The sequence below is a fragment of the Morone saxatilis genome, unplaced genomic scaffold (genome assembly GCF_004916995.1).
Source record: "Morone saxatilis isolate NCDOM2014 unplaced genomic scaffold, NCSU_SB_2.0 Contig20, whole genome shotgun sequence".
Classification (NCBI taxonomy): domain Eukaryota; kingdom Metazoa; phylum Chordata; class Actinopteri; family Moronidae; genus Morone; species Morone saxatilis.
Genome location: NW_023339763.1, coordinates 25,087,965 through 25,100,776, shown reverse-complemented (window position 1 = coordinate 25,100,776; position 12,812 = coordinate 25,087,965). Strand labels below are relative to the sequence as shown.

Genomic DNA, 12,812 nt, shown 5'->3' with positions numbered 1-12,812 from the left:
TCTGTTTTAGTGTCCTTCCAGATGTTTCGCAAATAATCTCTTTTTGACATTCCCTCATCTGTAAAATAATCTTCTTCTACTAATTCTTCAGTCTGGAAAACAAAGCCTGCCTGAAGACCATCCTTCCCACACTCAAAGTCTTTAGGTTTATTCAAATCCTGCTTCTCAGTATCTTCCTCCTGCAGTATATTAGCTACAACTTTAGTTTGTACCGCCATGTCAACCTTCATTGTCACCACATATTTCTTCTCTCTTTGGATCAGGTCACAATAACCAATAATCTTATTTTTCTGTTTATCAAGTTCATCAAACTTAAGTTCCAATATTGACTTCAGCTGGAGTATGTGTCCATGTTTCTGCTCTAATCTGTCCATATGCTTTCTAAAGTCTTCATTTATCCTTTGATTCAGCTGTTTGAATTTAGCCCTCAGACTTTCTATGGAGATCATTAAACTAGTGAGTTGGTTCTCCCCAATTTTGAGCTTGGACAGCTCTTCTTCCATCCTCTTCTTTTCAATATTTGTCTTCATTTGATACAGTTCTTGTTTGTCATGGTTCATCTCATCAATATGGGAATCAGTATCTTCTCTCTGACTTTGTTGCTCAGTCTTTATGATGTCCAACTTGTGTCTTCCCTCTTTTATGTCCTTTTTCTCCTTTTCTAATAATTTACTTTGTTTCTGAATTTCAGATCTCATCAGCTCTAAGTCATTCACTCTATCCAGATCCTCTCTCTCTTGCTTCAGCACTGCTTTCAGTTTTTCAAGATCTTGTTTTTCCAACTCAAACGTCTCAGACTTCTTTTCTTCTCACGCAACCCTTGCTTACACTGATTTTCCATGTCCTGTCTCTGGGTGACCACATCGGACCAGTAATACTGCAATACCCTCCTTTTCTCTCTCTAACAAACTCAGTGGTAATAAGCATTTTTTTCTTTTTCTCCATCAAGTGCTGTAACCTTTTGTTCCAATGTAGCGTACAGAATTTGCATACCTTCACACGTTTCGTTCTGCAAACTGTCCATTTTGTTTTTCATGTCTTCATTGATCCTATTGTTCACAATTGAAGCTTCACTTTCAGAGTTTCCATTGATTTCATTATCTTCATGACTTCATCTTTTATTTTCACCTCAGACCTTTCAACTTCTATTCTGTCCCTTTCAATCAAAAGTATCCTCTCCTCTCATTGTCATTGTCAGTCTTCATTTTTACTGAGTTGTTTTCTCTCTCTCCACTGATGCTGTTCATGGCAATGTTCGACCTCTTCTTTCTTCTTTTGGAGATCCTTCCCAAAACTTCCAAGTTCCTCCTCTTTCTGTAAGCACACTGTTCTTACTGGTTTCTAGTTCCAGTCTCTCCTTTGTAACACCATCTCATTCATTCTATCCAGATCGTCTCTCTCTCTTCCTTTTAACTCTGACTTCAGTTTTTCTAGATCTTGTTTTTCCCACTCAAACCCTTTGCTTCCACTGATTTTCCATGTCTTCTCTCTGTTCCTAACTCAGTTTTGTGATGTCAACTTGTGTTTTCCTCTTTTATGTCTTTTTCTCCTTCTAATAATTTACTTTTTTCTGAATTTCCAGACTCATCACTCTCTCAGTCTTCTTTGTTCATGGATCTTCATTACTCTATCCCAGATCCTCCTCTCTCTTGCTTCGCACTGCTTTCAGTTTTTTCAAGATCTTGTTTTTTCCAACTCAAACCCTTGCTTACACTGATTTTCCATGTCCTGTTCTGGGTGACCACATCGGACATATACCTGCAATACCCTCCTTTTCTCTCTCTAACAACTCAGTGTAATAAGCCATTTTTTCTTTTTCTCCATCAAGTGCTGTAACCTTTTGTTCCAATGTAGCGTACAGAATTTGCATACCTTCACAGTTTCGTTGCAAACTGTCCATTTTGTTTTCATGTCTTCTTGATCCTATTGTTCACAAATTGAAGCTTCACTTTCAGAGTTTCCATTTGATTTCATTATCTTCATGACTTCATCTTCTTTTATTTTCACCTCAGACCTTTCAACTTCTATTCTGTCCCTTTCAATAAAAGTATCTCTCTCTCATTGTCATTGTCAGTCTTCATTTTACTGAGTTGTTCTCTCTCTCCACTGATGCTGTTCATGGCAATGTCGACCTCTTTCTTTCTTCTTTTGGAGATCCTTCCCCAAACTTCCAGTTCTCCTCTTTCTGTAAGCACACTGTTCTTAACTGGTTTCTATTCCAGTCTCTCTTTGTACACCATCTCATTCATTCTATCCAGATCGTCTCTCTCTTCCTTTAAACTCTGACTTCAGTTTTCTAGATCTTGTTTTTCCAACTCAAACCCTTGCTCCACTGATTTTCATGTCTTCTCTCTGGATGACCACATCTGACGGTATAACTTTCCGACATTCCTTTTCTCTCTCTAACATGTCAGTGTAAGAAATTATTTTTGCTTTTTCTCCATCAAGGTCTGCCACCTTTTGTTCCAATACAGTGTACAGCATTTGCACATCTTCAGACCTTTGTTGCAAAATTGTCCATTTTGTTTTTCATGTCTTCAATGATCCTTTGGGTTAAGCTGTTGAAGCTTCCTTCTCAGAGTTTGTATTGATTTCATTTCATTCACGAGTTGATCTTGTCTCCTCTTCAGTTCAGAGCATTGCCCTTCTATTCTGTCCTTTTCAATTAAAATAATTTCTTTCTCTTTCTCATTGTCAGTCTTCATTTTACTCAGTTGTTCTCTCTCTCTAGTGATGCTGTTCATGGCAGCTTCAACCTCTTCTTTCTTCTTGTTCAGATCCTTCCTCAAAACGTCCAGTTCTCCTCTTTCTGTTAGCACAGTGTTCTTACTCATTACCAGTTCTTTGTTTTCCTTTTGTTACTCATTTCTTGAGTTCTTGTTCTTGTTGTTTTAAGGTAATCATGTTCATGACATGTTCAAAGTTTGTTTGCTTTTTGTCTGAACTTGAAGGGTCAGGTGTTTAATGTTGGCCTTCTCTGTGTCTATCTCATCAAACAGACTGTCTGCATGTTCTTTCTTCTCTTCTAACTCAGCTTTTGTGATGTCCAACTTGTGTCTTCCCTCTTTTATGTCCTTTTTCTCCTTTTCTAATAATTTACTTTGTTTCTGGATGTCAGATTTTTCTATGATTTTCTCCTTTTCTTTCTCTATTGAGTTTTTCTTTTCCATTATATTCATCTCCACTTGTTGCATGTTCTTCAAAGCACATATGATCATTTCCTTTTTTCTTTTCATCTCCATCTTGAGATCTTCCATTTCCTCTTTTACCTGGGTCATAATTTTTGCCTGAGCCTCCATGTGTTGTTTTTCATCTTTAATTGCTCCATTCAAATCTTCACTGTGTTTTTTCATAAATTTAAATCTCTCCATACATGTCTGGATTATTTCCCAGTGCTTTTGAGTTTGAGTAGGAAACCTCTCTTTCATTCCACTTTTGCTCTCACCTTTTTCTATTTGCAGCTTCAGTTTCATGATCTCTAGTTCATCCCTCTCTTTGATGATCCTTTGCAGTCGCTGGTCGAGCTCCTTCCCCCACTTCTGTTTCTCCCTCTTGAGGGCAGCTTTTTCTCCTTTGGCCTCAGCCCACATATTTTTAACTTCCTGCTCTTTTCGAATGCCTTTTTGCATTTGTTGATTTTCTCTTTTTTTGATTTCCAACTCAGATTTCAACACTTCCATCTCTCTTCTTTCGGTTTTAATTTTCTCCAGTCTGATTTCAAGCTCCTGTTTTTGTTTTTGGATATCGGCCCTCATGTGGACAATTTCATCCCTCTCTGCTTTCACTTGTATAGTTATTTTTTCCAAGTCCATCTTTATCTGAGATTTTACTCTGCTCATGTTGTCTCTTACGGTCCTGTTCTCAGCTTGTAATGCTACTTGTTTCTCCAACTGAGCATTTACATTTTCCAGAATTCCCATTTCCCCCCTAATTATTTCTAAATGTACATGCATTTTTTGACTCATGTTTTCAAGATCAGTAATTGAATTGGTGACTTTTGAACTTTGGTTTACCATTTCAGCTTTCCCTCTGATGCTTTCCACTTCCTTTTTTTCCAGACTTTGTTTTTTATGTTCTCTGCATACATGAACAGTCCTGTCTTTGATACTCTTCTTTTCATCAGCCAGCTCTGTCTTCTGTCGCTGCAGTTTTATCCTCAATACTTCTAACTCATCCCTCTCTCTCATGGTTTTCTCCAGTCTTTGGTCTAATTCATTTCTTATCTTTTTGGTATCCCTCCTCAGTATTTTCTTCTCTCTTTGTATTTCATTCCACATTGTTTCACACTCCTGCTTTTTTCTCATACTTTTTCTGAACATCTGTTCATTTTCTTTTTTCTTTATTTCCAGCTCTAACTTCAGCAGCTCCATTTCTCTTAACTCTTTTTTGGTCGTGTGCACTTTGTCATCAAGCTCCCATTTCTGTCTTTGAGTATTCTCCCTTAAACAGTTCATCTCATGTATTTCTGCCTCAGCTTGTTGTCTTGCTACTCTCACATTCTCGCTCTCTACTTGAATCTGTTTTTTCAGAATCTCACTGTCTTTTCTTTCCGTCTTCTGTTTCACTAGCTGACTTATTGCCCTTTTCAGTTGTTCAATTTCTCCATTTTTCTGATCCAAACTGTCCTTTATCATTTTTATGTTCTCCTCCAGTTTCTCATTTTCTGATCTGAGTCTGAAGATTTCATTTTCCATTCCCTCAATTTCTTTGCCCATTTGGTCTGTTTCATCTCTGACATGTTTCCTTATGTTTCCATTCTGTCTTTCAGTATTTTCCAGGGCAGATTTTCTGTTCTTTAGTTGCCTGATTTCAGCCTTGAATTTTTCAAAGCCAGCTCTTTCCTGGGATAAGAAAAGATAGCTGTTTTCCAGTGCTTGTTTTGTCGCCTCAATCTTACAGCTCATGTCCTCTACCTGTCTCTGTTTTACTTTGGTCTGCTTTATAGTAATCTCTACGTCTTCACTTTTCATTCTAGTCTTAGCAGCCATTTTTTCCATGGTTTTCTTAACATTTGCCATTTTCTCCAGCTTCCGCTCAGTCATTTCGGTTAGTTTCTGCAGTTTTATTCTTAAAATATCTAATTCATCTCTCTCTCTCAAAGTTTTTTCAAACCTCTGATCCAGTTCTCTTCTCTTTTTTTTCGCACAAATTTTCATCCATTTCATGTTGTTCATTTCTTCTTTTAGATCTATTTCACTTTGCATCATTGCAGTTTTTACCATTTTTAAAAGCTCTTGGAATTGTTTAATGTCTTGTAGCAATCGTTGAACTTCACCATCTTCTTCCTTATGATCTTTGTTGATGTTACTTTCTTCAGCTTGGTTTTGAAGTTCTAGTACGACTAATCTTATGATTTCCTGTGTTTTATAAATCTCTGCCCTAAGTCTTTGTATATCATCACTCACTGGGTCCTTTTTATAACAACCTTCATCAATCTCCTGGCTTTGCTTTTGCTCCTCAAATTCCATTCTCATCAAGTCAGACTCATCAATTACTTCTTGCTTCAACTCACTGCCATTCTCCTCTTTTCCCACTATATATTTAAATATTTCATGTTTAAAAACATTTGTGTTTACCCTCAAAATGTATTTTTGTTCTGTTTCTTTCAGCACTCCAGTCGCTCCTTCCTCCACATTTCCACCAGTTTCTGGTCTCTGACTCTGTAGGTTATTTATTTCCATAACAAGCCTTTTAATCTCTTCATTTTTTTTCTGCATGTCCTCTAAGTCGTACTCCATTTGCTCCTTTATTTTCTCCTCTGTCTCCTTAAGTTTTAATATCTGCTTTTCCACTTTGGCCTTTTCTCTTAAATGTATTGTTAATTCTGTCTGATTCTCATCCATTAATATTTCTTCATGTATTTCAGTTTGCACCTGTAAGAAAACATTCTGCTCTTCCTCAATGTCCACTGCAAAAAAACGGCATTCCTGTTTCTGTTTGTGTTCTGAATGCATATGCTCCTCGTCTTTTATTTTGTCACTTTGATGCTGGTCTTCAGATGTTATAGATTGTTGCAAAAACATGGCATCTTTTGTAATTTCCTCTTCTGCTCCTTTTTTGTCTGTTACATTTCCCAGTGTTGGATCTTTGAGGGTGTCTTTGTGTGTTTCTTTCTGGGGTTCTTGAAACTTAGATGTATTCACTGAAAAAGTCTTTTTGATTGCAGGTTCTGTCAATATCCATTTGCTGACCCAAGCTTTCATGGAATTCAGTTTATCCTTTACAAAAAATGAAAGATGTTTTTCTTACTGTTTCTCATGTTAATATCACATACGTCAAAGGATCAGGCTTGTGATATTACCTATTTTTAATACCATCAAACTAAACCAATGAATGTATCTACTAACTAAGTGTTGTGTGTATCAAAGCCTGATTTATCTTTTTCCTCTGTGCCATAGAGCTCCATTGTTGTCCGAAAACTATTAAAACACATTGATGAGCCACACTGGGTGAAATGTTCCTTTATTACCATGAACTGTAGTTTATTTTGACCCAGCCCCAAATACTCACTAGTGTGCCAAATATGTAATAATCTGCCACTAAAAATAGTCCTCAATATATGAACTGTTTCCTCCTGTTTGAGTAACATTTGCTAAAAAATTACATTGTCCCACTGTTTTTGGTAATTACTGAGCTTTAAAAACAATTCTTTTTAGATGTTTTCAAAGACTTATGTCTTCAGTAGGGGCCAGTATTGAGAGTTACATAAACAAATTGTTGCTTTGGGCCTTTTCATGGGATTATTGAAAGTAACACTATAATGGATATATAGAATATCTCCAGCTTTTTCCTTTAAATCATGTCAGATTAAAACCATCCTGTATACTAAAATTAACTTCTGCACCACTATCTTAGATAAAGTTAGCTATATTGACTTGACATTATTTCTCACTAGACTAGGCTTGCTGTACGCATCCCCACTCCCTCCCACTGTACAAAAATAAAGCCAAAATATCCTGGATACTACTGCTGCCGTCTTTCACCACTCAGAACCAGAGTCTGTGCAGTAGTGATTGGAGTTAAATAGCATTAAAAAAATGTTTTATTAAATGAACAATTGAACATACATCAGTGTGAGAAGAACTACCGAAAATGACAAAAAACATCTTTTAGTTTGGTCCATGTCCTGTCTGTTAACAGGGAGGCAGTGTGCTTTATGACCTGTACAGCAGTTAGCCACCAGAGGGCGATCAAGATGTTTTAGCTTCACTTTTGGAGAGCTGTCATGTCGTCCATCTTTACATATGTTGATGGTATAAAGGTGCAGTATAAAGAGATGTTCTGATACCATTTCTTTGGATATTGGCCAGTATTGGAGGAATCCCAAAAAACTAACAACTAACAACATTGTGACCTCAGCAAGCTTCAGTTTGAAAATGTAACCGAATGATACAAATGTATTATTGCTAACTTGACTGCAGAATGAGCACGTGCTGAAAACATGACATCGCCACGGTGGACCAGTGCGTGTATTAAATGCTTTGGCGTGATACCAGGTTGTTAACAAAAGATTTACTTACCATGAACTTTTTGACTTCTTCCTTGTTTTCCTCCATCTTCCTCTGGACTTTGAGCATCTCCTCCCGGGTACTGCTAATCTCAGCAGCAGCTTTTTCTATGTTAGCTTTCATCACACCCATAGTCACTATTGTAGTTGCTGCATCTTCCAGTTTCTGTTCAACCTCCTCCCTTTGTCCATGTATCTTTATCTTCACAATTTCTAACTCATCCCTCTCTCTCAAGGTCTTCTCCAGTCGTTGGTCGAGCTCCCATTGCTTTTTTTTTGCTCGAAAATTCATCCATTTGATTTGACTCTTTTCTTCGGGAACTTCTCTCCCTCTTTGATCTGCATCCTCTCTCACCTTGCGCAGCTTCTTTCTGATTTCTTCTACTTCGAAAATCACACTCTGCAAGTTTGTTTTCACTTCGTTCTCGTTACTAGTCTCCATGTTGTCCTCCTCAAACTGATGTTCTTCAGGTTGTGTTATTTCTTTGGGACTGTCACACCGTTTCTGCTCATTAGATCTGTCCTCCGCCTCCTGCTTTGACCTCTGCACCTTAGTCATATCTTGTCTTTCCTCTGTGTCTTCTTCAGCAGTCTCACCCTTCATCTTGCTGATCTCTTCCTTTTTTCTCCTGCTCATTCTTATCATTTTCACCAGGTCATTTTTCTTTATTTCAATCTCAGTGTTCATGACTTCCAGCTCTCTCATCTCTCTCTTTGTCCTCTGTAACCTGTCATCCAGCTCCTGCTTTTGCCTTTCAATGCTCTCCCTCATACACTTCATTGCATCCATTTCTGCTTTAGTTAACTGCCTCTCCCTCTCAATGTTCTCTCTCTCCATCTGCATTTTAGTTTTGGTTCTTTCTATGTCATCTCTTTCAGACTGAACCTGTGCCAACTGGTTCTCTATGTCTTGTTTTTGCCACTGCATCTCTGTTTCCCACTGTGTTAGCTTCATGCTTACATCTGTGTCTGGTCTTTGCTTTTCAGAGTCAGATTTTTCTGTCTTTAGCTGTTCCAGTTGTGGTTCACTGTCTTCCAGCACATCCCAAAGTTTCTGTATCTCTTCTCGGATTCTGCTGAATTTCATCCTCACAGTGTCAAATGTGTCTCTTCCTTTTTTCTGTCTTTCTTTGCTTTCCATCTCTAGGACTGTGGCTTTCTGCATTTGAACATCTATTTGAATTTTGGTCCACCTTTGCTTCATCTTGTTAATATTTACAGTCACATTTTGTTTGATGTGCTCAATTTGATCTCTATAGTGTGAAATATCTTTTCTATTTCTCTTCAACTCTTGCTTTATGTCCGCCATGTTTTTCTGCACTTGTTCTTTTTCCTGCTTTGCTTCTAGCAGTGTTTTCTTATTTTTGTTCATGTCAGCCACCAGCCTCTCCATTATCTCCCGCTCCATGGCCTCTTCAGGTTCCTTACTTTCTTGTGATGTTGTCTTATCATACTTAATCATTTCCAACTTGTGCCGCTCACTGATGATCTCTTTTCGTCTTCTTTCCAGAGTTTCTCTCTCTTGGTATATCTCAGCCCACATCTTCTGAAGTTGTATTTTTTCATGAGTGGCAGCATTTTTATTCTTCTCGAGCTTCTCAACAATATTTTTTATCTGCAGGCTCAGTCTTTCTGTCAATAAGTGCTGCTCATGTTTTTCAGATCCCAGCGTGTCAATGTCCTCTTGTTGCTGCTCTGTCTTTGTCTTCAAGTGGTCATTTTCATCTCTCTGTCTTTGTGTCTCTTCCCAAAGTTGTTCAATCTCCTCCATTACTTGACATGTTAGTTGTCTTTGTCTTTTAATTGTCTCCTTTATGGTTGTCATGTTTTTTGTTTCTTCGTCTTCTAATTGCTTCGTATTTTCCATTGTTCTGTTCAGTTCAGTTCTGTTGTCTCTGCTCTGTTGGTCAAGAAATGGAGACAGATATCACTCGCCGAGCTCCACTGCATCTTATTTTGTGTTAAACCAGGCCCGAAAAGAATCAGGATGGTGGCACAAGTGAAACCACAATTGAACATTTTCAGTATGTTTATTCTCTTTATTGATAGCTAATTTATATACTGTTGAGTAGTTTCATATACAATGCATATTCTATTATTCTTTTTGTGACTTATTTATCAATTTGACTGTATATTATCTGTATATTATTTTTGTGCATATGTATATATACTTACATATATACATACAACCTGAGTTTCACTATCTAACCCAGCGTTGTAAAATGACAATTTATTTACCATGTATCCTGGTAATAGTTATATATATTAAATAGTGCTTTATAAAATAAGGAGAACGGTGATTGATGTAACAAAGGGATTTTGTTACAAGCACCACTTTCACCAAGAAGGGATTAGCCTTTATTAAGAACCATGTGTTGTCAATGTATGACCACTTTTGACCTAACTTTACGTGTGAAATGTCATAACTGTGTGCAGATTTTACAACCCAAATACTGATTTTCAGGTAAGAAAATTATGTTTTGGACCAAGTTTATATTTTGAATAGATTGCTGGAGTTAGAATTCTGTTACTTGTTACTAATTCTGTTACTCTGTTACTTATTAGTCTCTATTCTGCATAGATAAAATGTGCTGCATTTAATATACAAAATAATTAACAAACATGCTGCTACAGCTAGCTGAACAATGGCTGAAAGGTGGGAATGGTTGTTACACCTTTGTAAAAAGGGAAATTTGTTTGTCATACCAAGTATGTAACAGTTTTCATTTCCTAATAATAGACTATGCTGGTGTTTAAAACATGTTGGTATAATTTTTAACAGGGTTGCCTTACCTAAATCAGCTCTAGGCTCAGATCCTCCTGTGGTAGAAGCTAACTTCGGTTTGTGATGTCTCCTTTCCACAACATGAAACAGCACCCTCATTTGTTCCTGTGCTGTAAGAGCTGCACTAATGGTTCTCTGTGAGATCTAGGCCTCTGGCTCTGGGTGATCTCAACCCAGCAATGACCTGCTCACTGAACTTCTCCAGGTAGGTTTCCACTGCAAATGAATTTGGTGGTTATTTCTCTTGTAGGGATCTGACTTGTAGGGAGCAGAAATGTAGTCAGCCAGTCTTTCAATTTTTCAGTGTTTTCAAGGAATGTTTTCATTGAATCATGCATACAAAATGTGAAAACCTAATCTAACGATTTTTCCTTTCACTTGTATTATTAGAAGAACTGTACATTACTGGCAGAGAAATGCACTACTTCCACGCAGTAGTTTTAATCACAATGGCAGTTCACAGTAACATCTGCAGGCATGCTTAACATATAATGACCATTACTGAGAATATGGATGTGTCTGTTGTTGAGAACACATTTTGATCATTTTGAGGGATAGAATAAGCTTACCATGGTCTCATGATTCACGTATTTCCACATTACAAATTTGAAACACATGTTCTCCATGAGAGTAGTAATGATATACACACAAAACAACAACACACATATTTACCCAATTTACTGTGAGAACAGGTCTTTTTAAGAAATATTGCTCAAATTGAACCATTGTAAATTCATAGTATTTATTTTTTCTGTATTCTTTTTTTCTTACCTCAGTTTCCTTCTTGAAAACTTCCTTCCCGTCTTGAGTTGTGTACAAAATCACAGAATAAACCATGTTAGGTTGAAGTCCTTGGAGACAAGGCACATTCTAACAAGCCATTTAAGAGAGTGCTGCTGGTCTGGTGTTTAGCTCTGAAGCAGGCTGGCACTATTGACTTCAAAACATTGTATATCTCCTCCCACCAGACATCTGTTTACCACCAGGTCTGGTTCCCAGATAGATGTGACGTCCAGTGGGCGTGTGTGTGATTGGATGGGAGGTGATGTTTGGGTGGTGAAACATCTTGCTCTGTGAGTCTGGGCTCAGCTGATAAGGGTGGGGTCCATGTGGCTTGGTGGCCAGGGTTTCCCTCATCTCTCCTGGTGTACGTAAGCACTGAATAATCACGTATGAACAGGTTCCCATACTCATACATGGTACATAGAGTATAGACACATACACAAAAAAACTGTGCTAGGACAGTGGTTCTCAACTTTTGTAATAAGGTACCCCCTTTGAAATTGTTTTCAGCCAAGTAACTACCCTGACAAGTGCAAAATAGTTCTGGTAATAACACTAAGACTGCATTGAAGTTGCATTGAACAGTGTCTTTTTGATAAGTTGCTCTTAGTGAACATGGGCTTCTGTTTTAGTGAGGATTGTTGTTGTTTAAAACAGTGAAAAGTATCACATACCCCATGCAGTACTCTAAAGTACTTACTCCAAATCTGAAACATATTCCATGAAACATTTGGTTAATATTAATATGCAACTGTCTTGGATGCACATAAAATGAGGCAAATCTAGAAAAACTGAATCTCACACTTTTGGTTCTGTATGTGGAAATAAGAGTTCTGTGAAAGGCAAACTTCAGAGAAACACAGCAAACATGTTCGTAACTGCACACAGTTTATAAAGATTCAAACAAACATGACCCAGATGTCAAGTTAAAAATGGTAAATGGTTTAGTGTCCTTCCTTTTAGGGTTTTGAAGGTGTGAAGATCTCATACATTTTGGGGCAAATTATAAGTATGAAATGTAATCATGCACTGTTCATTTACACACACACACACACACACACACACACATTTTATGTATATATTTTTTAAATATATTTTATAATATCCAAATAACTAACATGTCAGTAAAATGCATTTACTTGATTTGGTCATTTAGGTGATTCTACATAGAGTTAACCTGACATTATTTCCTAAGATACGTGGGCTCAGATTAACTGTAACCCCACTTCCACTTATTTATGCTTTATTTAACTGCAAACTATCAATTTACAGCCCAGATTAACTGTCAGCTCTTGGGTGAACAGCTCAAACATCATTTAAAGAATTAAATTAAATTAATCTGAATCATATATCAAAATTATCAATGAATACAGCCACCATCTATGAATTAAACCTTTAAACTATATGCAAACAGTTTTATATTCTACTGGTGTGCACCGCCCTCTGCTGGGCAAATGTCACTCTTAACACATACCATCAAATGTGATATTGTTAATAAATGTTGCACTGGAATGAGTTTTTATTTCATGAAAGAAAATCCCGAGTGAACCCAGGGGGATCCCTCTCCCTATGTGCTTTTTATGTTTTCCTCTTGACTGTGTTTTTGCTCCCACAATTCAAAGACATACCAGTAAGTATGTCCCCAGTCCCCGCTGGATCGTTGAATCATCTAACCCAGAGCACTGGAGCCTGGACCCCATACCCCATACCCAGTACCCAGTCTCTGTCTCATCTGCA

General features: G+C 37.4%; 2 protein-coding genes across 3 annotated transcripts in view; both read right to left on the bottom strand.

The window, feature by feature from the left end:
• Window positions 1–783, bottom strand: part of LOC118331487 (myosin heavy chain, clone 203-like) — a 2,124-nt gene extending 1,341 nt beyond the window's left edge. The window contains exon 1 of the mRNA XM_035666459.1: window positions 1–783. Within this exon, the coding sequence (XP_035522352.1) occupies window positions 1–698 (698 nt within the window). The 5' untranslated portion in view covers window positions 699–783.
• Window positions 784–1,904: 1,121 nt separating this feature from the next.
• On the bottom strand, window positions 1,905–11,247 carry LOC118331486 (trichohyalin-like). Of its 2 annotated transcripts, XM_035666458.1 has the most exons (5): window positions 11,064–11,239; window positions 10,301–10,508; window positions 7,521–9,407; window positions 3,024–6,218; window positions 1,905–2,355 (listed from the first exon to the last, which is right to left on the bottom strand). In XM_035666458.1, the coding sequence occupies exons 3-5, from the start codon at window positions 9,372–9,374 to the stop codon at window positions 2,317–2,319; spliced, it is 5,088 nt and encodes a 1,695-aa protein (XP_035522351.1). In that variant the 5' UTR covers window positions 9,375–9,407; window positions 10,301–10,508; window positions 11,064–11,239; the 3' UTR covers window positions 1,905–2,316. The 2 variants fall into 2 exon arrangements, with proteins under 2 accessions (XP_035522351.1, XP_035522350.1); XM_035666457.1 differs by lacking the exon at window positions 1,905–2,355 and having other exon boundaries at window positions 2,770–6,218; window positions 11,064–11,247.
• Window positions 11,248–12,812: the final 1,565 nt, after the last annotated feature.